Source organism: Pezoporus occidentalis, unplaced genomic scaffold (assembly GCF_034315485.1).
Source record: "Pezoporus occidentalis ecotype Australia unplaced genomic scaffold, CSIRO_AGI_Poc_V1 ctg21, whole genome shotgun sequence".
In the NCBI taxonomy this organism is placed as follows: Eukaryota; Metazoa; Chordata; class Aves; order Psittaciformes; family Psittacidae; genus Pezoporus; species Pezoporus occidentalis.
The window spans coordinates 9241815-9267679 of record NW_026913964.1 but is presented as its reverse complement, the minus strand read 5'-3'; the positions used below and the strand labels follow the sequence as shown (position 1 = coordinate 9267679).

Below are 25865 nucleotides of genomic sequence, written 5' to 3'. Positions count from 1 at the left end.
GCTAATGTTGAAATGGTGTCCAACATAAGCACCCTCAGCTGGCTATAATGCCCACCTGATTATATTCCTTATAGCATTAGGGAGCCCAGCAATCCTGTTATTTGGTGTTCTCTCTTCATCCTTTATTAATAAGGATCATAGTTATTAAGAAATAGAAGTAAAATATACAGCAGACAGTGGAGGAAGCTAGTTATTGGTACTGAAAGCTGCACTGACATGCTGCTTATACTTAAAAACCATTCCTATTGCTATTAATTCAGGAGAAGAAAGCCTTTTATAAGTGTCTTTCAAATTGCTTTACTGTATATCCTAGAACATAGAATTAATATTGTGAGCAGATGAAAGTGTAAATAATTTTCAAAATCCCACTTAATACATTACTCAAAATGTAAGGGATTTCTGGGTTGGTTTAGTATTGGTTTTTTGTTGTTTTTTTTTTTTTTTTCCTCAGGAAGAAATTTGTGCATGCTTTTAATTACAACAGTAGTTTTCATCAGAGATGTTTGGGTTTCTGTTTCTTTAAAAATAATACTAAAAAAAAGTTTTAAATTTATCTTTAAGCAATTACCTAAACTGACATCTATCTTGAAGGAAGTGAAGTGTAGTTTTGAAGCAGAAAGAAGATATAAACAATTGAGAATGATCTTAGGTCTCTTACCTTTATTAGATCTCTCTAGCTGTCTTATACACAGAAACTGTGACTGCATGTAAGTAGTTTATATGTTGTTCAGTCTATAAAAAGATCAAAGGCGCATGTTCTATGTCTGTGTAGTCTGTTGAGTTACGTACCTGACTGGGTCTCCTGAATAGATGCTTGTTCAGGGATAACTAAAACACATGCTGATGGTAGAGTCTTACAGAAATGTTTTAGGTTTTATTTTGGTTTGGGGTGGGAGATAGTATTTTTTGTTTGTTTGTTTTTAAATAATGTGTAGAATTGGCTCCTGAATTGGTTTCTTTGTATCTCTCTTAAATTAAGAGCTTCTTTTCCTAGATGGTAGTATATAGCATAGATTTAATGAGACTGCAGCTTCAGAAATAGTGAATGCTTGTGAGCAAGGGGCTCATTAGTCAATGTCCGTTTTTCATTAAAGGAACTAGTAAAATAATTTGATTTTGTTAGTGATTCATCATCCTTTTTCTGCCTACTCCCTGAAGGACATGAAAGTTTCTGCTCCAGTTCTCAACCTTCTTGATGAGAACAGCAGTCTGTTCATGAAGTATCTGTGTAAATGGATGCCTGTCAACAGTCTGACACTCTTGTCACATTCTGCTCCTAAATATTTCTCAGGAGGTCCCCATATTGCCTTAGAGAAATGTGGCATTAATGGATCAGTGTTAGTAGAATAGTGCTCCCATGTTCCCGGTTGGAAATAACTGAGAAGACGCAAACTGTTAGTGTTCTCCCTCAATACTGCTGCCAGTTGAAAATTTTCAGGGGAATTATGCAGCATATGCAGATATGGTATATGTGGTAATACTTCTGGCTCCAACAGGGTGTGTGTCCTGGGTTCAGCAGTAGCAGTCATTTTTCTCCTTGGTAGCTGGTGCAGTGCCGTGTTTTGACTTTTGGCTCGGGAACAGAGCTGATAACAATGATGTTTTGGTTTGGCCAAGGACTTTGTGAGCCTCATGCTCTGCCAGGGAGGAGGGGAAGCCGGGAGGAAGCAGAGACAGGACACCTGACCCAAACTGACCAAAGAGGTATTCCATACCACAGCACGTCATGCCCAGGATGTAACTGGGAGTTAGCCGGAAGGGCTGGGAGACTGCAGGGTTGGAGGAAGCATCGGTCAGAGCTTGGTCGGGCTGGGGGGGGGGGGGGGGCGAGTTATCGGTCGGCTGGTGGTGAGGTGTTGTATTCTCTTCCCTTGTTATTTCCTTTATCATTATTATTATTGGTGGTAGCAGTAGTGATTTGTGTTATACCTTAGTTACTGGACTGTTCTTATCTCAACCCGTGGGAGTTGTATTCTTTTCGATTCTCCTCTCTGTCTCTCCGGGAGTAGGAGGAGGGCAAGAAGGGCGGGGAGTGAGTGAATGAGCCCTCTTCCTGGTTTTAAACCACGGCAGTGTGAAGAGCAGTTTCTCTTGAGTTTCATTGTGTATTTATTATTACTACTTTTCTGTATATTCCAATTGAATTAATCTTTTAATCTACATGACAGTCACCTACACAAGTATGCTTTGATTTGCATGGCACGTGACTGTTTCAAGTTTTATGGGACAAATTTATGAGAGTGTTTTTGCAGTGTCTGAATTATTGGATGTACTTTTTCTCTACATCTGCTTGACTATGTCATCTTCACTGCATTGGAAGCTGTAATAGAGTATTCACAAAATGCTGAGGAGTAGCAGTAAAAAAGCTAACTTTTGGAAAAGATAAATTATATTTAAGAGTCAGTTGTTATTTTAAATTAAGGTAGTCTTTATATGGTAATAATGAAAATCATTTTCCAAGACATAACATATATATACATGATAATCCATTACATGTAGTAGTTCAGATTGAATTACTTCCACAGAAGTCTTAATGAAAAATAAACCTGATCTTTTTAATGGAAATGGAGAAAGTTGTATTAGTGTCCTGTGGTAGCACAAATGGAGTTAGACTAATTATGCTCAAGTTCTCTTTGTTTGAGAAAAAACTGTTATTATTTAAGATTTTTCATGTTTAATTTCATGTATCTGTGGTGGGTTGACTGCAGCCAGTAGCCACTTGCCAGATTCAGGCCAGGAGTAGTGAGAGAAAACTAAACACACACACACAGAGTCTTCAGATTTTTTAAAAATCCCAAAAGCAACATTGCCAGGAATCAGGACCTACAGTCACCATGATTTTACCAACGTTTTCAATTGCAAGCACACAAGCAAAATTTAACAATCTTTTTGAGCCATGTTTCTGATGTGTCAACTTTGTTTTTGTTTGCTGTTGATCAAAAGAGTCTAGATTTGAGAAAAAAAAAACCCAAACCACAAACAAAACCCACAAATGCTGTGTAGTATTGTTAAGATGCTTTTATTTTGATTCTCTTCCTGTATCTCTTGATGCTTGCCCTGAACTGGTAGTCTGCATAGGAGTAGCAATGTGATGTATACTCAGCATTTCTGGCAGTGAGCCCCGTAAGTGTCCAAGGCAAGCCTACAGGCAGTGACAGGAGGCATAGGTAGCAAGAAAACATGTATGTGTAAAGATACAACGCAAAGGAAGCAACTCCTGCCGTGAATGGCCACAGGGAAAAACAACCTGTACTCAAAGAGGCTGACAAAAAGGTTGTTCAGAGGTCACACTGTATCCAAAATAGCTATGTTTCTATGTTTCACCATGGCCATGTTTCATCTGTTTCATGGATATTTCTGTGAGGGAGCTCAGCTGTATTTTTCCTCTGTGGTCATGATTGTTCCATAAGTGGCAGCTGGAGAAAAAGTTGTAGCTTGATGCCAGTCTAGGTCAATGTGTGTGGTGGGCAAAGTACTCTGTTCGTGGTCAGAAGGAGATTAAGGAATCTGATTTCTTCAACAAGTCACTGCTGCAAACAGAATTGGAGAAATATTTGTTATCTAAAGTACTGTTTATATCACAAACAATAAGAGGATCGCTCCTTTCTGACAGCCCATTTGGAAAAGTCTTGTTCTGTGCTGCAGGCATCAGGTTGTGCTTTATAGAACATGTAATTAGTTGAGAATTGTAGTATAAAGAATAAATACTATAAATAGGGAATGATACCACACATATTAAAGCATGAAGAAGCTTAACTGATGTTAGAAATGTACCAAATGGCAATGGTTCTCTGAAATTCTATGTACAAATATATCTCTATATAAATCTTAACGAGAACACAGGCTTAAACAGTGGCTCAAAATCACATGAACTTTTTAGTTGTTTAATTGTGTCCTTCTTGATAGAGTTTGAGCTGTGCCAAGTCATGCACTTTCAGATTATGCCCAGACAGTTTGGGTCCTAGCATGTGTAAGGGACTGTTTAAAATAAGCAGTGGGAATGTCATCTCCCTGCTTCTGGGAAAGAGGTCAGCTATCTGGCAGTGAGCTGTTTCTATGCCACTTAGCCTTGAATCCAGAGAATGGTTCCTTGCTGGTTTAGTGGATGTAGGCTTAGAAACGTCTTGTTTTCACTTAGCCATTAGATCAGAAGCTTATTTTCTGATCTAATCACTGATCTAATCACTTCTGATCTAATCTATCTTCTAATACTTTTTCAGGAATGCAAAGGCAAAAAGAAAGCAAGGATCTGTACTGCTGTTCTCATTTGCCTTAATCCATGTAACCTGGCTCCTTGCTGCTATTCTGAAGGCTCAGAAGACATAAAGGTCTTTCCTATACTTTGTTCCAAGCGTATTTTTCTTGCTTTGGTGATCCCTCTTCCTAACTTTTCAAGATTTCTTTGGTTGCTTTTTACGTTTCCAATGCAAGATCTTTGCTCATCAATCACTGGTCTTCCTTTCTGTGCCTCTGACAAATGGGCTTGACTTCGCCTGTGTTGGGTAGTACTGCGCTGTAGGCAGTATCAAGTTGACCCATACTATTTCTTTTTCTGATACTTTTCTTTCCTGTACAGCTTAAAGGTGATTGCTTGGGGAATATAGAAAAGAAAGAAGGAGAGGAAGAAAAAAAAAATAGGCATTTATTACCTATCCTTGTTGTTTGGTTGCCTGGCAGGTACAAATGCAATCAGTGGAAAGGTCTAGAGCAACTCACCGTTTCTGAGCTGTCTTAAGACAGCATGAAACTTCCTGGAAGGAGATGGAGATGCCATTGCTACTGGAGCAGGCACCAGCTCCTCTTCTTACTCAGATGTTCTTAAATATATTCTGTATAGCCATAGTGTGAAATTCTGTTTAAGCTCCAGAGTTTGTGTTAGTTTGTAGTAACTAGTGGTGCATGTGAAGGAAGTTTTTGAATGATTATGTTTTTTTACACCAAAACTGTGAAGTCTTGTGATATTTTCTTTACGCATATATTACTAACATTTTCATGAAAGTTTTGTGCTTGGTAAATAGAGCGAGTTAATAACGACTTCTACAATTAAGTGAGAAATTAGGCAGTCCTTATGGCCAAAATTTCTCTGCTGTGTTGTAACCTTTGCAGAGAAAGGAAATCCTGGCTTCTAAAAATAAAATACATTGTTATTTTAAGAATGTAAAAGAAGAGTGTTTCAGTTTGGTTATTATGATTGTTTCAAAAAGTGTTGTACATTTATATATTTCTTTTAAAAGTGTTGTATCAGTATAAGACTCCTTATTTATTTTTACACAAGTTACGGTTAGGTCAACAATCTTGTTTAGGTTAGGTCAACCTAACTTGTGTTTTAGCACAAGTTCAGCAAGTTAGGTTAGGTCAACAAACATTCAGTGTGACTCAACTTCTCCACATGCTCTGAGGGCATTGTTTAGCCCACAGTCCTTATGTGGGCTTGATCATTATCTTTCTGCTGTGAAAAACTTCCATGTTTTATCAAGGTTCTTATTGCTGTTAGGGTAATCACTAAGAATTTCTCTAAGAGGAAGGCTTGCAGAAATCTAATTTAGGAGGAAAAAATAGTTATCACTAAAAAAGACAGTTCAACTTAATGTTAAGAAAAAGGTCAATGAAGACTGAAAAACTTAAAAAGATAACTCTGATTACTTCATACAATAAAGCAACAGAAACTGTCCCTTACAGGAAATGTGTGAAGTCGTAGTAACATATAAAAAAACAGAAACAAGAAGCCTTTTGATTGCACCTTTAGAACTGAGCTATCTACCTGTTCTGTTAACAAAACCATGACAATTCTAGTATGATTAAAAGAAAGATATATATATTTATTTTTTTCTTTTCCAAAATGATCACAGCAACAGGCTTTTTCAACTGTTGGATTACATTAGTAAATGTAAACAGACATCAGTATTTTCCAGCTTTTTCCAGATAAAGTTCTGTATATGGAAAAAATTAATTTCTTATCAGATTTTCATTGCTAATCTTCCAAATACATAATTATTAAACCAAACTGTTCAGAGAGTTGTCTGTTCCTAGACATTTTCACTTTTCCTTTTAATTTCTACTAGAAATTAACTACATTTCTAATAGAAATTTAATAAACCAAGCTTTCTGCTGCAGTGAGAGGCAGAATACATTATCAATTCAGATAACTGTATATGCTTAATTAATTATTGAAAAGATCCCAGTTAATATTGGTTATGTGTTAATATTTTGATATATTAGGTGTTTTACAGTTCTCTTTAATAATAAAACCATTTGATTATTACAGTAACTGGATAGAGTTTTAAATATCACCCTTTTTTCAGCAGTTTGTCTTTTATCCTTGTGTTGAGAACAATCCTTAATAAGACAGCACAGTTCTGAATCTACATAGTCCAGCTTGTGCCTGCATGTATGGCATTGAAATTACTGACTGATACAATGGATGGTGGTTTAAATGAATTACTGAATATTTCATAAGTTTTAGTGAAATTTAATATGAGTCTGGTTTATTTTTTTCTCTATCATCACTTGAAATCTTTTTAAATGAAAATACAGAATTTGCATAATTATTTTGCTTCTATACAGTTATTGGTGAAATATTTTGGTGAATTTTCTTGAAATGTTGTCATGGTTTAAACCCAGTCAGGTAACTCGTTCGCTCACTTCCCCCCCTTTTCTTGCCCTCCCTCTGCTCTCGGAGGGACGGAGAGGAGAATCGAAAAGAATGCAACTCCCACGGGTTGAGATAAGAACAGTTTAGTAACTAAGGTATAACACAGATCGCTACTGCTACCACCAATGATAATAATGATAAAGGAAATAACAAGGGAAGAGAGTACAACACCTCAGCACCAGCCGACCGATAACTCGCCCCCCAAGCCCGACCAAGCTCCGACCGATACCTCCTCCAACCCCGCAGTCTCCCAGCCCTTCCGGCTAACTCCCAGTTGCATCCTGGGCATGACGTGCTGTGGTGTGGAATACCTCTTTGGTCAGTTTGGGTCAGGTGTCCTGTCTCTGCTTCCTCCTGGCTTCCCCTCCTCCCTGGCAGAGCATGAGGCTCACAAAGTCCTTGGCCAAACCAAAACATCGCTATCAGCTCTGTTCCCAGGCCGAAAGTCAAAACACAGCACTGCACCAGCCACCAAGAAGGAGAAACATGACTGCTACTGCTGAACCCAGGACATTATCCACCCCTTATTCCATACCATTCACGTCATGCTCAGATCCCCCATTTTCAATATACTCTTATCTTAGTGCATGGACCAGTCCCTATAAAGCTGCTGAGTCCATCTGGTCCACGATGTCAGGCTCCATCTCTTGTTAACAGTCAGAGCAGGAGAGACTGCGTGCAGTGTTCATACTCGTGAATAACCTGGGCAATAGTGTCCATTGCTAAGTCCACCCCTCGATCATGAGTCCATCTCTGTGTTGCACCTCTGCTCTGATGGCCTGAAGTGCCATGGGCCCACCAGGCTTAAAATAATTCACTGTCGCCTTAAGCAGTTTCTGCAGCTTGTTGCTGGGGACTCCATACAGCTGCCTTCCATCTCTGATGCTTCCAAAGCACTGGAGGGGCCCAGTGGACTAGATACTTGCCCATACTGTCCCACACACCCTGCCACTCATGACCGTCCAGCCTTGGAGAAAATCTCTTGGTCCTCCTATATAGTCCTCTAACCCCAGACAAGACCCAAACCTGACTCTGCTTAACTTTTGAGATCAGACAAAATGGTTGTGGGTAGAACACACTCTGTGTGTGTGCCAACATGCTGATCCCCATCACAATCAGCAGGCAGGTCCCAAGGATACCCAAAGGCCATTCAAAACCTTCAGAACTCTCAAACGATGCTGCTGTACTTGTCACTGGGGCTGGTGCAGCTGCTGTACTTGTCACTGGGGCTGGTGTAGCTGCTGTGCTTGCCGGCTCTCCCACCGCCAGCTTCTCTTTTCCCGAGTCCAGCTCTTCCTCCTCTGCCTTGCTGGGAAATGCTGCGTGGTCTCCTGCATCCTCCTGGGGCTCGGCGGGCGGCTTCCAGGGGATGCTCTCGGCCGTCGCGGGGCTGGGCTCGGCCGCGGGGCTTGGCTTCTCCGCGGGGCTGGGCTCGGCCACCGGGCTCGGCTCGGCCGAGGGGCTCGGCTCCTCCGCCGCCTTCTCCCGCTGCTCGGCAGCCGCTTCCTTCTGCTCCTCGACCGCCCCGACCTCCTCCACCGGCAGCCGTCCCCTCGCGGCCTCCGGCCCCGCTCCCGCCGCCGCTTGGTGCCCGGGGCCGCTCTCCCGGGCCGGTTCGGCTGCCGCCGGCTCCCGGGGCCGCTCCCCCTCGGCTCCCCGCAGCCTCACGAAGATGGAGAGTAGGTTGAGGGCCAGGACGGTGAAGAGCAGCCGGACGGCCAGGTACAAGTCCACGGCCACGTCCGTCCCGCCCTGCTGCTGGAGCCCGCCCGTGTTACAAGCCATTGCCATAAAGCACAGCGAGACAAGAACCTTAGCCCAAGCCCCACACTTGATAAACACTATCACAGCAAATACCGGCTCTAAGTAAGTTACAACATTCTGAAGCTGTGAGATCAACAAGAACAACTCTGAGAGCCAATAAATCAGCATTGTGACAAGTGACTATTAATCCAGTCAGATCTGTCGTTATCTCAACCCTTTGTGCCCCACGTTGGGCGCCAAAAAGAACTGTCGTGGTTTAAACCCAGTCAGGTAACTCGTTCGCTCACTTCCCCCCCTTTTCTTGCCCTCCCCCTGCTCTCGGAGGGACGGAGAGGAGAATCGAAAAGACTGCAACTCCCACGGGTTGAGGTAAGAACAGTTTAGTAACTAAGGTATAACACAAATCGCTACTGCTACCACCAATGATAATAATGATAAAGGAAATAACAAGGGAAGAGAATACAACACCTCAGCACCAGCTGACCGATCACTCACCCCCCAAGCCCGACCAAGCTCCAACCGACACCTCCTCCAACCCTGCAGTCTCCCAGCCCTTCCGGCTAACTCCCAGTTGCATCCTGGGCATGATGTGCTGTGGTATGGAATACCTCTTTGGTCAGTTTGGGTCAGGTGTCCTGTCTCTGCTTCCTCCTGGCTTCCCCTCCTCCCTGGCAGAGCATGAGGCTCACAAAGTCCTTGGCCAAACCAAAACATCGCTATCAGCTCTGTTCCCAGGCCGAAAGTCAAAACACAGCACTGCACCAGCCACCAAGAAGGAGAAACATGACTGCTACTGCTGAACCCAGGACAGATGTTTACAGTTGCTAAGGGTAAAAACACTTCAATGATTTCTTCTGCTTTGGTATCTGCTGAGGAAAGGTTAGTGCTGAGCCTTTTTTCACCCTGGATGTTTTATGGATAATCTGCTGCCATAGTACCCACAAGCTGGGCAATAGCAAACTATTACTTGGGATCCTGATCAGCAGGTGTTTTTCATCTGTAAAGTGATTTTAAGGCTAATGGGTAGGTAACAGTTATATGATATTTTCAGGAAATGAACGAAGCACACAACTTCAGTCAGCTTACCAATGACTTCAAGTGTTAGTAGTGTTTCCTGTTTTTACCATAAGAGCTGCTCCCATATCATATAAAACATCTTTTATACGAATGTTTACACAGCAGTTTTTTTAAGGCTCAGTGTTTGGAATGAACGTCTGGTACGCTTTTCCCAAATACTATACTTCTGTTGTGGTAACATCTAAGGCATAATGTAAGACAAGTATTGCTGAAAAAGCAAGAGTGAGAATGCTCAAAACTGACCTGTAGGTCTTTGTTGTTGAAATTTTTAGGAGTAAACCTTAGAGTAATTGCACGTCTTGAGAGGTATGTATATACATTTTATTTCTTGTGGAAATGTAAATGATTAAAAGCAGTACTAAAGTAGTATTCAGTCTGTGAATGATCTCTGCATCTACATTCAGTAAATATTGAGTATTGAGCACTGATAAACTAACAAATTTAAATCACTGTTACTCAGCAATACATGGATTGTATTCAGAATTGTAATACAGTTGTAATCACTGCAGGCAACACTAATGTATGCTATCTTGTCAGAGAATATTTCATTTTTCATTTTAAAGTGGACAAGTAAAAAAATAACTTGCAGCTTGATCCTGAAACATTGTCTTGCTAAAACTTACAGCAGTCCCCTTTTGTCATCTGTGAAACTGACTTTGAAATGGAAATTATCTCTGAATTATAAATTTTCCTCATCAAGCCGGCTGACATCAATTTGACTCTACTGTGACATAATTTTATATTTGTCTACATGGATGCTGTTTTACACTCATGACTGAAACCTTTTGTCCTGAAAACTTATATGTGTGTGCTTTATAAATAGTCATATTGATCTGTATAGTCAAATTGTAAGTCAGTTTAGTGCAGCTTTAAAGGATGCAGAATCCAGATCTTGAAGTTTTAAGCCTGGTAAACAGTTAGTTTTACTGCCAGAATTTTGTTTCTTCATGGGAACAATGAAATATTTTTTATACGGCATTGTCAGTATGATGAAGAACGACGTATTTCCTTTTTCACTTGTTAGATTAGATAATAACTTGCATTGAGAATAGTACTTGTTTATATGTGATACTACTTTTGCAACAGTTTAACAGCTGTGCCTGGTAATATCTCTCTGGCGCCTCTGCTACCTTACAGACTGCTTATCAGTAATACAGGTTGAGGGAATGATACAGTGTTTCCCCTGTAAGTCTGTTGCACTGACATAAACATAATAGTGAATGTCATCTTCATATCAAGGCTGGACAACTTTAACTGTTCTTATAGTAAAGCTAATATTTGTACCTACATTTTCTAAGGATAGTTAATATTTTAATTAAAAAAAAGAAATTCTTCTGTCAGTTACCTTTGGTTTAGTAAATTGGCTGGAACCAGATCTGTTGGAACTAGATGATCTTTAAGGTCCTTTCCAACCCTAATCATTCTATGATTCTGCGATTCTGCTTAATAAGTGAGTAAATAATGTAAAAATTAGTAATACACATGTAATCATACTTTTTATCAAAACTGTCCCCATTTCTACTAGATAATGTATTTTTTTAGTACCCTGATTGTTGGGTCATATGAGGTTATCTACTTTATCCTTCTATCCCAACATAGAAAGATCAGCTTTCAGATTCCTGACATTAGTTTAACTTGTCTGTTGAAAAACCCTCCAGTAATAGAGATTCCTTTTCTTAGGCATTACTTATAAGATTACTTTTTAAAATTCTTACCCTCGCAAGGCTTTTCTTGCCTCCAGTTTAATTCCTTGCAATATATATCCCTTCCTATGTTTTTGATTTGCTAATCCTTAATGTTCTTTGAGAGGAGAAACAGATTATTCGCTTCCTTATTGTCATCAGGATTTAAAGACTTCAACCATTTATGCCTGCATCTCCCTCCCCCTCCCCCTCCCCCCCGGGACTGCATGTATCTAGGCTGGAGAACCTTCCTTTTTATGGAGAATGTTTCCTATATGTTAGTGATCTTGCACATCTCTCATAAATTGACTTTAAGCAGCAAAATTGAAAGTACAAATTTGGAAAATAGAAATAAGGCTCTTAAAAGGTTTCACATTGCACATTGGATAGTGTCTTCAACAGTAATTTAATTCCTTCTTATCTGTATTTTCTTCTGATTTTTTTTTTTTCCTAAGTGGTTTTATGAAAAAATACTCTCAGCTTTTCCAGAACTTCGGTGTCTATGGCAAATTTTCAGCTTAACTTCAGATACACTGAATCTTCCATTCTTAGACTGAATGTGTTTTGTAGTTTCAATTGTCTTAGAAGTTCGCTGTCCAATATTCCTTCTCATTATTCTGGAAAGTATCTAATAAATAACATCAAGACGGGGATAGACTTTTATTAATACAGAAGTTTTGCTGAATTGCAAATCTGGGATGCAGAATTGTTTGTAAGGGATATAAACCATGTTAGCTGACGTTTCTGTTTCTAAAAAAAAAGGGGGGGGGCACACTTGCAATACACGACTGTGGCAATTTAACAAGTCATTGTGCTGTAAAGGTTATTTATCCTGTTTCAGTTGTAAACTAATGTACCCTATATCAAACCACTGGAAACAGTTTAAGTTGATACATTTTATTTCACACTTGGAGTAGGCAGACATTGTGTATATGGACAGTTATGATGTCTCGAGACTTGTTAAGCATCCAGAAGTAGATCCTGTTTCTGAACCACATGTAAACAGTTTCCTACTCTTCTGATTCTAAAATAATCAGAAGCAATGTGTTTTCTCTTTATAGCAGTGAACATTTTACTTCTGGCAATTTCACTTTAAGCAACTATTTTACTGAAACAATGGCTTTTATTACTGCTGTAAATTTAGATCCAATACCATTGGGTTTAGTTAGTTCTTAGTCAGCTCAGCTTTAATTAGCTTTTAGATAGTTTGACATATATGAATTTCCTATTTTGTTCTGTATTTGGCAAAAATAAATGCTATTTGTACTGTTCTAGTACCAAGCAATATGGCTGCTTTTTGTTTACTTTTGTTTGTGCAAATCAACATTATTGTTGGCAGGAATAGTCTTAGCTGAGGGAATATTTTTGTCACTGTTGCAGCAGTTGGTCCTTCTACAATGTTTGGAGAATCACACCATCAGAATTATTTTCTTGGCATGAGAGTAGTTTATCTGGGGAAAACGAACTTGAATCCATAAGATAGTTCTTGTATACAATTAAAAATGTTGTGATTTAATTTATTTTTCTCTACAGAATATAATAAATGGTACCTCAAAATACACGTATTTATACACACATATATAATACATGTCTTACAGCACGTACTTTTCTAGGTAGAAGAACATACTTTTCTAGGTAAAAGAAATAGAGCTAGTTCAAAAAGAGCAAATGGAATGGGAATATAAAGAGAGCACCAGTGGTTTAAGTCATAGTGAGTAATAATGCCTGCATATGGTTAAGAATGGTTCCTGGCTTCCCAGGAAAAGCCACTTTTCTAAGGAGAGTCTGAAGCAAGCAAAAGGTGCCTGCACAGTGAAATCATGCAAATATGGCAGCATGTCATTACTTCATTGGTTATTTCATGACAAAATGTGACTTATGCCAGGCCAACAACACCATTAGAAGTGTGGCTTATATGAAAATTTTATTTTAAATAAACAAAAATTCAGTATTCATCTTTATTAATATTATTTACTATTCAACTGAGACTGTGAATATGAATGGTTAACTAATTACTAAGAAAGATTTAAGAATATGTATCTCTTCTAGATTTGTAATCATAAGGCCTGTTTAGAAGTACATGTGTTGATGTTGGTGCCAGCCTATTCAAAGTTTGGCAATAGCTTGCTAAATTTTCCCATTCATAATCAGTTGATGATAAAGGTGTTCAAAGAAATAGTGTATTGTATAGATAAGTGATCCAGTTAGGATTTTTAATGTTTGCACAGTGCACATGAAAAAAAATTCTACATTTTTAAACACATGCACTATAGGAAAATTTTGCAGGTACTCTGTGAGAATGTTTTTAGATTTCTGGTAATTGTTTCTGTTGAGTATAAAACCTTTATGAATAACTAGATACAACAAATTTAGGGTTTTTTTTTCCTAACAGGTAATCTGTCCAAACAAAAATTTGCAGTGGTTTGGTACTTATGATATAATCTGGAATAAGACGGCAAAACTTCAGAGAATTAGATGCATTTCACTCAAACCAGGGATGTGACCATTTTGTGTCTGTCTTCACTTCATGCTTTGAAGCTTAAAAACCCCCATAACTTGGGATACTTGGATAGGTTCCAAAGCTTCCAGTAATCAGTAATTAATATATTGTTTTAAAGTACTTTTTGCTGGGTTCCTTCTATTCTGCATTGTTTTCAAAGTCATTATAACCTTAAAACCTGCTAGTTTATCTCTTGAACTATGTTTATCATTATGTTTTATTTACTAAATATTGATAAGGTTCCCAAATAATACATGGAGTAGTCCAGTGATGTTAAATTGAGTTTTCATGTATCAGGAAAAGGAGGTTTCTTGGTTGTGTTTTCAAAACAAAGTCTTAGTTTTTTAAAGTTGGAAGCATGAAAAAAATTGTGCTGCAGGAAACAAAAATGAGCACCCAAACCTGAAAAAACCTGTTGCTTAGATAAGTGTTGCTTAGATTATAACTCAAGTTTAGTTTGTAACCTCTGAGTTTTAAAAAATATATTTTTTAAACAGGGTTTAATATGGTTTCAAAGCTCCAACTTCTTTGCATCAAAGGAAATGATTATGATTATGTTTGGAGCCATTGTTTTATGTGTCTAGTCTCAAGAAATTGGTTATTTTCTAATAAGCTATGATTTAGGCATTGCATCTTGGCTAGAGCTGAAAAACATTTCTTCCAGCCACAAGTCATCTTTTGGGCAGTAATCTGGAGAGAGACCACAGAATCATATAGACTGGGAGGGAGCTCCTTAAGTCATCTAGCCCAAACAACTGCTCCAGGAGGGTCTAATTAGATCACCTTGCTCAGGAACTTGTCTTTGAAAAAGCAGCAGTGGCAAAGGGATGCACTTAAATCTCTCATTTCCTAATTGGCACTGCATTGCTTACAAAGAAGGAGCCATTTTCAGAATATAGTGATGAATAGCTGAAAAAAATATATATTGTGTTTGGTACTAGTCTAGTCTGCCCTTAAAATTTAATTAAATATATTATTTTTATAGTTACGTATCTTACAGTGTTGTAAATTCTCATGGGTTTGCATTTGCATTTGCAGTTCCCAGAATGTGGTTTCTATGGAATGTATGACAAAATTCTGCTCTTCCGCCATGACCCTACTTCTGAAAACATTCTCCAGTTGGTGAAATCAGCTGCAGATATCCAAGAAGGAGACCTAGTTGAAGTTGTCTTGTCAGGTAACTAACTAAAAACCAACGAAAATTTCTGTCATGCTTTTGCAACTGAAAATATACACAATATTTTTGTCCCACATGGGATTCAGGAAAACGAGAAATTTTATTTGTGTGGACTTTAATCTACACTGGGTAAAGATCTTTCTCAGATATATGTATAGGCATATTATGCCTATTAATTATTTTTTCCTTATTGCACTGTATACTTTTTAACAATCTTGAGTACAAATTTAACAGTAAGCACAAATTCTATGACTGGAATGAAGAGGAAGTCTATGGCTAGGAAATACAAATGCCAGAGGCAACTAGTTGATAATATCAGTTGTGCAAAGACAGAGTATGAAAGTTAGAATCTGAAAGTTACTATCAGGTGAAGGGATGTAAGAAGAGGTGTAGTATGAGTGAATTATGAGTTGAAAGGCCAAATTTTGGAGGCAGTGAAATGACAAATGGATTTAAGGAACATGTTTGGTCAGCAGAGCGGCCATAAAGAGTAGATTACTCTAAATGAAGTAGGAAATAAGGACAAATTCTGTGACTGGAATGTAGAGGAATTCTGCAGATGCTGTTAGGTGTCCATAGGACTTGTCAAAATCTTAGATGTAAGAAGAGATGAGGTGTGTGACTAGGAATGATGCAAAGTTCTCAAGGGAATGCTGTAGAGTGCTGGAACTATAAAGTTGTAAAAATGGTATTTGATAGATAAAGCTTAGAAGATGGTTGAAGGGCTTTATTTTTGCAGTTGGAGCATGCAGTTAGTGCATCTGGAAGGACACTTAAAAATAGGAAGACGCATATGTCATATAAAAGTAGACATTGTATCTATAGAAGAGTGTAGGATTAGTGAAAAGAAAGCCAAAGTCCTAATGGATGCTGAAAAGAGAGGAGGTGAGAGTTAGGTCACATAATCTAAGCCAACTGATCTTTTAAATATAGTTTTCTTGTACAGGACCCTGTTCCATACTCTTTGATTAGAATAGGAAGGCATAGAATGCATAGAAATAAGAAATAATGCAAGTCATTCCTGAAAGTCATCATTCATCTTCTGCTTTTTTCTATTGGGAAACAGTTTTTTTTCCTTTTGAGAAGATAATTTCTATTTCACATTTCACACAGAATATAATCACTCCAGATGAGTAAATCAGGTTTAGCTGGAAAAAATAAACAAGGAATTTAGTGCTTTATTTGATGTATTGTTCATATGCTTTTGAAATGGAAGCCACATATCTTCCAGTTTGGCTAAATTAGGCAAGTAGCTGTTTTAATCTTCAAGAGCAGCACTTCATGCAGTACTTGCAAGTTCTAAAGGAAAACTATATTGTTTAAGAGCATTAGGGAATTTAGGGCTTTAGTTGAAGCATCTCTCCACAAAAGTGGTCAAGCATAAATAACTGCAATATTTAGAGGAAAGCTATTAAGCCAGCACTGTGTGAAAGTGTGAGTGGTACATACAGTTGCCTGGGATCTGTATTTATTTATTTTTTCCCCCTCCATCTCAGAGTATAAATTGCTGGCTGGAGGCCTGGAATTTTTAATATCACACAGTACTGTTGTACTGCCTTCTAGTAACCAAATCTTAGCTAAAGGTAGATCCCAAAAATGCACTCTTCTCTTACCCATCAGCTGCATCATGTCATCTGATTTGATTTTTGATGAACTCATGAAAAAAAATCATCTGTCTTTATTACCTTGTTATTGATTTACATGATTTCTGCAATGGACTGTTTCTCTTCTTCAATTTACAGACTTTATCAACTGTATCAAAAGTTGTGCAGCTGCAGCAGTTTGTCATGATGGTTTAAAAAATAGAAACAAAGAAAAAGAAAATTTGGAATTTAAAGAATCCAAATCTTTTAGAAGGCCATTGTAATGGAGGAAATTCATAGATTAAGAGAATTGTTTCTCATAAATTTACAAAGCAGGACACCTGTGTAAGATTATGATGTACTGAGAACTAAGTATATTATAATTTTCTTACAGAGTTTCATAGTTTTACAGTAAATAGGGTGTGATCATACCTGCATAGTCATAGTGTTTCTGAGCCTTCAGTTCTTGATTTCGTTAACTTTTTTTTACTTTAAAAAAAAAAAAAGAGTATCTCTAATCCCTGAGAATAGTTCTTGTTTCAGTTTTATCATCCTATTAGCAGTACTTACTAATAGAATTAGTTTCTTTCTGTCTCTTTTACTGTTTTGTTATGTTTCAGTTTTGTGTCCTTTCATCCATGTCGTCCAGTATATCTAAGACTATTATGGAAAATACAAGGGAAATGTATTACTATCTCTTTAACCAACTACAAGGCAGGTGCCAAAAGCTGCTTCAGATGTTACTTGTGGAGTGCCTAATTTATGTAACTGTAACTACAGCCATCACTCATGTCCTTACTAAAATGAAGTGGCTTTTTTAACTTATGAATCAGGGTTGAGGAATCGTAAGACTCTTCCAGCAAGTTATACTGGTTTCTTAATTCCATATAGCCCAAAGACTATGGTTTTGTTTTCATATTTTTATAGAGCAATTGAAGCAATAATTTTTGTCCTCTGTGCTGGAATATTTGAAAGATTTCCTTGGGCCTTCTCTTTCCTAAGTAATGAAAAATTGTTATCTATTAAGCATATAGGTATGTATTTTTAGTGTACTTTGTCAGTTTTGCTAATATATTATATTTAAAAGCACTTTGTTTTAAACTAGATTCAGACATTAAAGGTTTTAAACAATATAGAGTACTTTAAAAAGTGATATTGCTATCAAATAATCAAGTTAACAGTGTTCATCCAGTGTTGGATGGTGCATACCAAAAATGTAGTCTGACCCTGTGCAAAAGATGGCAAATTATTTATTTTTAGTTTATGATTTATATTATTATTTAGATTAATCTGTATCTGTTGGACTAGGGAGGCCAGAGCTGGACACTGCACAGTATTTGAGTGGCGATGCAGGGACATTCGTCAACACTTAGTGGTGCAACCTGTCAGCCCCATGGATTTATATATGTCCAATTTGCTTAAATGTTCCTTAATCTGATTCTTCTCTGCTGAAATCTTTCTTACTCCAGGTTTTCCATATGGTATCAGGGATCTGGGATTCCTGAAGGCTGGTCTTGTCAGTAAGGACTGAGGCAAAAGAAGGCATTGAGTACCTTGGCCTTTTCTCTAGCCTTTGTCACCAGGTTGCCTGTCCCATTCAGCAATGGGACCACATTTTCCCTGTCTTCCTTTTGCTGCTTTAGTTAAGAAGGTGAAGCTTACTATTCATATTTTAATCAAGTGGTATTTTCTCTTAATCATGTGGAAATCAGCATAGCACAATATGGTGAAATAAGACTGAAAAGAGATTACAAGCATGCACCCCACATGCTTTAAGTATGTCTGTGTTGTAACACATACAAGTTTTTTCATTGATTTTCACCTGTGCTTTTCTTTCCTGTTGCTTGAGTTCTTGTGTGAGTCAGTGCTCTGCTTTTGAACTCTTCCGCTTTGGTGGGCATGCCCATGTGAGTAAGCAAGCTGATTTATGTAGGGTAGTAATTATGCCTTTCATTCCTGTTACGTTTTAAGAAACAAAACTGAGAAAATACCTTATAACAACAATTCTTTAACATTTTAATTCAAAAACCTGTTTTTGTAAGAATGATTTCACTTGATCTTTGTCAAGCCATTGTCTCACCACAGATCATCAAAATATATGTCTAGGTCCTCTGGCTACTAGTGAGGTAATGCTCCAGTTTTATTGTTACAAATAAAGATACTTCTTGACAAGACGGGCTTTGCATTTTTTTTTTAAGTTATTTGCAGCACGTTTAGATTGTTTAACTTTATGCCAGTAATGCCTCAGGAATTTCAGAACATCACAATACTTAAATTATTTAATTTTCTTGCCCCAAATCTATTTTAATGTTTCAGTATCAGATTAAATGAGTATTTAATAGCAGATCTCTCAATCTGAAGTAGTGTTTCATTTAAAATATATGCAACTTAAATACCAATAATGGATGTAAGAAATTATTGCAATAGTACATGCAATTAGAAAATTTTCTGACTGTTAGCTTCTCAAGAAAAGCTTAATGCATTTTTTTACTCTATTCTGTAAATCTAAATAGATGCCTATTTTGAGATACACTGTCTTTTCTGGCATGGAAGATTGTAAGGTTCTTATATAATAAAACCAAAATCCTAAAGAAAATTGTAGTAGCTTTATGATTTTGTTATGTCAAGCAATGTATACATTAAAAGATTATACAAATTGGACCTTTGAAGGCAAAGTTCAACTGGTTATTACTTTACTAAGGTACTGGGAACAAAAATGTGAGTTATCAAAAGTCTTATACACTAATAAACTTTATTTACAAATCATCTTCCCTCTTTTTCTCCAAAAATTACAAGCATTTTCTTCTGATATTACTTTGATAATCCAAAAATTATAAGGGGCTTCATGGAGAACCACTCCTTAAGTATCTAGTTCACGTAGATCTGAAGTTAAGAAGTGGTTTTTCCCCTCTCTAGTTAAGTGCCATAAGTTCGGCAAGAAATACAATTTAATTCCTCATACCTCTTCATGTAACTTTTTTTGTTTGGTGGTTGTTGATTGGTTGGTTTGGTTTTTTTTAATAAGCTACTGAAATCAGTTTTAAAAAAACAACAAACAAAACCAGTTGTTACCCACCTAGCTATATAAAGTGATCTTTCTATGAAACCTTGACAACAATATGAGTTTTGCCAGTGGAGGAGAGGTGGCGTCTACTCTCAGTCACCAGTTGGTGGTATCTCAAGGAATTTATCAGCTGAAACGAAAGAAAAGGGGTGGGTCAGTTGTTTGCACCTTTTCAGTTGCATTGTCATACCAGATTCCTCAGGGTAATTTCCTGAAGCTGGAATTCCAGCTTTCATCCACTTGCATCTGCTTTCAGTCTTCCTCCTGTCCTACTGCTGGAGTTTCCTGTGAAGGGTAATTGCTAAGACATGTTTTTTATATTGACATGCTGTAATAACAGCGCGTAAACACTACAGCAATCGTAAGTAAAAGATTAGCCATGCAGTACCGGTTCCAGTATTGCAGAATTGGGAATGGTTTCCTTCTCCCACTTGCACATGAATTTTAACATTGTAGAACTTTCACTGGGCAATGCTGTGTCTTCAGAAGACTTTTTCGCTAGATACAAAGGACAGCAAATGAAAAATGTAATCTGTCATGGCCTGATAGATGATTACACTGCTACAAATGAAAACTCTCCATAAACACTTAAGAGTATCAATATCTTCACACAGGTGAGTCTTAACTAAATGTAGCAATTCATTTCTGCAATGTTAAAATTCCTGTGTTGTGGAGTGGAGGAAAGTATTCCCACTTCTGCAGTACTAGAGAAGAGAAAGAAATTTATAGGCAGTCTGTAAGTTCAGGAAGGTATTGGAATATATTCAAGTGTATTTTTAAATTATTATAGGTTTAAGCAGTTCATCACAAATCAACTGAAGATGGCTTATCTCTCCTTTTTAATTAAAAATACAAATAATAATTAAAAAAACCAAACAAACAAACAATCCTCCACCCCAGTAAAATAAAACAAAAAAAAAAAAAACAAAAAAACCCCACACAACCTCTCCTCCAAAGCAACCAAAGTAAAATATAAAGAACAACAACAAAAAAAAAGAAAGTTTTTGCCCAGGTAAGTTGTGGCTTCCGCAGGCAGTGTTGGACAGAGCTTTGAGCAGCGTGGTCTAGTGGAAGGTGTCCGTGCCCGTGGCATTCTGTGGGGTTCTGCCAAAAACATTTTATGATTCTGTAACGTACAGAATGAATAAGAATGTTTTTCATGAGTCTTAATAATTTGGGTATGCCATGAAAATTATTCTAAAGGGAGGAAAACCACCTCTGAAAATGAGAGAAAAGAGTGGCTTTGAGCGCTGCAGGGGATGATATAGAGTACTTGAGCAGTGAGAAGGACAAAAGAAATGCAATATATGTTCAGATGCTTACACTGAACTGGTTGAAATGTTTTACTTCTAGCCCACATTACGAATATCTAAACAGAATGTAAGTTCTAAAGCTCTGCAAATTCAAGGTATGTTATGACAATTATTTTCAAATGGCGTGTCTGAAATAGGCAGTTGTGTTACTGCTGCAGCTTTGCTGCTGGAAACTGTGCGCTGTTGGTAAATGTCCCTGAGGCACTGATATCTGATGTCAAAAGCTATATACTGATCGATTGCGTTCATTTTTTATCTCACATGTCAATACTGGTCAGGGTAGATAAAGCTGAACTGTCAGTCCTAGTTCTATGGGTTTATATAATCAGTTCATATCCTAATACTGTGCACTTTCTAATTTTCACTGTAGTTTATTTAATTACAAGGTCTTTTATAAAGGCTGGACATCATGTGATTAATTTTTTTTCCATATTGTACTTGCTTATGTTCTTGGGAGTTCAAGGAATAGTAAATGTGACCATCTTCTGACTTAGACCTTACATTACAGGTTCTTGATAGGTATGAAAATTTATCTGGAAAAATTTATAGTTCAGAGAAGTTGCTCATTGTAGCTGAAGCTCTCTAGTTCATTTTAGGGAAGAAAATTGTACCTGTGAATGTCATACAATATAACTGAAACAGTTTGTGGTAGAGCTAGAGGTTTCTGGCAAAACAGAAAGAATTTAATAAGCTCAGAATATAGCACCTGCTGTGCTTTTATATTCATAATGAACATTATTACTTGTGTTTTGCATTGGTGCATTATGCAATAGGATTTTAATGGAGTGTAAGAATCGCATAACTCACTGAACAAATGTGTGTCTCTCTGCTGACTGGTCGAGAGGAGATAAGCACAGGCTATTGCAGTCAATCAGATGAATCGTCCTTCATTGCCAGTATAGATTCTGGCATTTTGGAAGTGAAAAGTTCATTATTATGACAGCGAAAGCAAAAGGGTATGTTGATTTACAGATTCAGTCAGTTGCACATTAAAAGAGGAAAAGGAAACTTTCATTATGAACATCAACAGCCCTCATAAATGCAGTTTTATTTTTACCTTTTACATTGTTTTTTCCTTTTATGTATTTGTAAAATATCTCTTTTAACGCTTTATTTCAGTTTGCCGCATGGGATTCTCATAGTGTATGTTGAACCTAGGCTTATTAGGCTGCACTCCTGGGCATACTTTGAACAGTGTTACTACTACTATTCTGTCAGTAACATATTGCTTAACACGTTGCTGTTTTCTTAGCTATGCATTTTCTATTTAATTTCTTCTTCAAAATGTTAGAAAAGTTCGTCTGGTCTCCTCATGCACAAAAGAGAAAAGCCCTTTAATAGTGCTGTGGAAATCTCCACTGACATGTTCATTGAATTCAACATTTACTTAGTTAAATTGCATTTCAGAGTGAAAAAGCATCCAAACCTCTGGAGGAAGGATTTCATCAAGTTTTATTTGTATGAATGGTTCTTTTTGACTAGCATACTCTCAAAAATTAGTAGACAGCCCAAACCAGGAAGCAGGGTATAGAAGTTGCAGTCAGAGTTATAATCAAAGGTGGCTGTAAACAAGTAGCCAGTTATTCATAAATACTGAAAGGAAGAGAAACCAGAAGTTTCTCTTGAAAACAGTCTTACTGTTTGCTCAAGAGAAGGAAGTAAATTTATGTAAGGTGATAACTTAAGTTGAAAAGTGTTCTTCAGTCTTGATGCGATAATTAGTATTTGCTATAAGCATCAACTGGACCTATGAAAAGGTCGCTTTGGTGTTCCACTCATGAAATAAAGGATGCAAATGCATAATCTAAAGGGTGCATAACATAATGTAAACTTCACAATAGACTTGAAACCACCACCACTTTATCTGTGACCTTTTTGGATGAACAATATTTTCCCTTAAATGGAAGCAGACTCTATAGAAGGAGCTGACAAATGGGAGTTGCTGTAGGTCTCTGCTTCTATACTCTTGACTGTTTTTCAGTTTTGTTTTTCAAGGACTTCCAGGAAGCAATTATTTAGATGCCTTCAGACTTACATTCTAACCAGCATAGTTTATGTCCTATGTTATATCTTGTTCATGAAAGTTTATTAAAAACTGCTGTGTAAATTTGCCAAGTCTTTTCATGTTGCATAGAGCAAAAACCAATTTTATATTTACAGTTTTAATATGAGTTTGCTTATAAAAATTCTATCATTTTTTACTGGGGCAAAATTACATTGAGATGTAGGAGATCTTTGCCCACTGCTGGAAGGCAGACGATGAAATGTTAGCATCTTGTGTGAATTAGTGGAATGTACTTCATCTGCTTGCTGTGAGCAATTGTGCTCAACTTGGCAGGATTCCTGAAGCAAGAAGGTCAAATAGCAGCTATTTTATGTTCTCTTGCTGAGCTGATGAGGGCAGGAATTGATCCACTGCTTTGTTAAGAAGCTGTTTTTGTTTTAATCTCGTAGACAGTACATCACGTGATTGCTAAATGCAGACATTTTATTTGGATTCAGCACAGTTTATACTGCCTTGTGTATGGTGAAATGTATTGAACTGAATAAAAGCTGTAGATAACTATACAGTTATAGTAAATGACATATATCAACATATAACTGGATTCTAATGTTAGTTCAATTGCCAGCTCCTTGAGATAAACATTATGATGTTATATATCTCTGAACAGCATTTTATAGTACTTACATAGCTGGTCACAGGTTGTGATTTTGCTTTGTTGTGATTAAAAAGCATCCTTCCCTTGGTGTCTTAATGGCTATGTTAACGCTTTTTTTCTGGTGTCTTTGAGAAATGCAACTCTTTTCTCTATCCTGTCTAAGGTTATATATGGGGGGTTTTTTTACAGTTATTCTTTCTCTATGTCCTTTTAATAGTCTCTAGCTGTGATATTATTTCTGATTTCTGTAGAGGTAGGGCTCATTACTGATTCAGTTAAAGTGAATTGATCTTGCATCCCTCATTTGTCAGCCTACATTGTTCTTGGATCATGTATTTCAGATAGATGACTTTGTATTTGCAGTTCTTAGGACTAAAAGATTCTTTCCTTCTTTGTTTTGCTTTGTTTGTTTTGCTTTTCTTCAGCTTCTAAGTGTTATAATTGTTACCTTCTAGATACAGATGTCAAGATTCATATGTTTTGTGTTACAAGAATCTTTTAAATTTCCCCCTACTGTCTTGCCTTACTGTACTTTTCTTTCTGCTGAGGAGGGAATAGGTAAATATAGGATGAAAAAAATAGCCTATTGACATCACTTCCTTATATTCTCTGTCTGCATCATTGACAGTACAAATTGAGTAAAACGATATGCGACAGGCAAATGTTAATGTGGAAGCAGGTAATGTGTCAACTTCGCGTCTAGTGCTCATAAAGAAATACAGGCCATGCTAGTTATTCTTACTTGGGTGTTTCTATGTGTTTTTAATATTTAACCATTATCTCAGCAGCAGAAAATCTGAAATAATTGCAAGATTTTATGAGGGTGGATTGCAAGAAAGCAAGCAGTGAATGACATTATGTTAAGTAAGCTTTTTGAACCCTATTAATTTCTCATTCATGTGAAGATTTGCGATGTGATTTTTAAAGCTTTATTAGTTGGTAATAATAAACAATGTCATTTTGTATTTATAAAAAAATTATACTAAATGTTGAAAAAGACACTATTGGTAGGGAAGATGAACTTTCCTTGAGAGAAGTTACACAAGTCTTTCTGTTGGGACAGGACCTTTTTACGAGAGGCTACTGTTCTACTTCAGGGTAATAGATAAGGCATGCTATTTGGTCCAGTTCTCAGAGATAATACATTATTAATGTATTTGTGTGCTGTTTAATGAAAATAACAACTTTTTTGTTCAGTTGAGATAGCATACTCGGTTTTCCAGAATTCATACAATCATTTTCTTTTCTAAAGGCTCATAAAGAAACTATGCTTCATAAAAGAAGAGGTTAGATGCTCAAATAGATGAATAACTATTTGCGACAGAAAAGAAAGGGTGGAAATGCATTCTGTTTTCACAGTGGAAGCAGGTAACTAGAAGAGGTTCTTAGGTCTGTGGTGTTAAATACATTTATAAGTGATCTGGAAAACATGACTTAGTAAAGTGTCAATATCACCCCAAATAAAATCCAGTATAGATCAGCATGAAATGTTAGGAGAATTTATTGATTTTTATTTACATAACAAGGGTCTCTGGGTTATGTATACTACCTGAAGTTGAGAAGTTCAAGTTATAATATGAAAATATAATTTCAGAGCTCAGTACCAGTTGAGAAAAATGAATACTTGGAGTTCTTAGGAAAGGAATAGAGACAAAACTGAAAATGCTTGTAAACGTTGTGTCATCTGTCTTTGTCACCTCCTCTCTGCTTCAGAGAATGCTTTTGTTGCAAAGAATGAGCATCTGAGATAGTGGACTGGGGAAATACCACCAGATAGATGCTTTGGGGACTCATCTTTGAAAGGCAGGATTAGTAGATTTTGGTCTGGACCAGTAATTCTTAGGCTTTTGTATTCGTCTCACAAGATTTCTCTGAAAAGAAACATTTTTCAAGTTACAGCAGTTTAAAAGCGGTAACCTCAATGCGTGCAAATTTTCTGTCATGTTATGATTAGGGTAAAATAAGCAATTACATGATTTTTGTTATGCATCAATAAGTTGTATAGCCAGCTTTCCAAGAAAGGTGGAATTGAAGTGAATTACAGTTCATTAATTACATTCACTGCTGTTACTGCATTTAAAAAAATGCCTATCAGTTTCTAAAGTAGATCAAATTAATTCTTGATATTAATTTTATGTTATATATGTTTGTTTTAAAGAAGCAACAAACTTACTTTCCTTAAAGTATCTTATTCTCACTTAGGTGAGGATTTTTTTTTTTTCCTTTCTTGCTAATTTTTACTCTGTTAATGTGATACACATTTACCCTTCTTTAAAAGTCAAAATCTCCACTTAGTAACAGTACTCCATAGATTATTCAAGTATTATATTTCATCAACCCCACTTCAGCTGATCCTTTCTTAAAAGATTTGAGGTGGTCAATGAAACTTGGAG

The 25865-nt window shown here is 37.0% G+C and overlaps 1 protein-coding gene across 4 annotated transcripts in view; it reads left to right on the top strand.

Moving 5' to 3' along the window:
- Positions 1–25865, top strand: part of PRKD1 (protein kinase D1) — a 137583-nt gene that overhangs the window by 58647 nt on the left and 53071 nt on the right. For 3 of the 4 annotated variants that reach the window (XM_062619381.1, XM_062619379.1, XM_062619380.1), the window contains exon 2: positions 14714–14852. The exons of the other annotated variant lie outside the window; for it this stretch is intronic. In XM_062619381.1, the coding sequence (XP_062475365.1) occupies positions 14714–14852 (139 nt within the window). The remainder of the gene's footprint in view (positions 1–14713; positions 14853–25865) is intronic. 4 annotated transcript variants of the gene reach the window in all.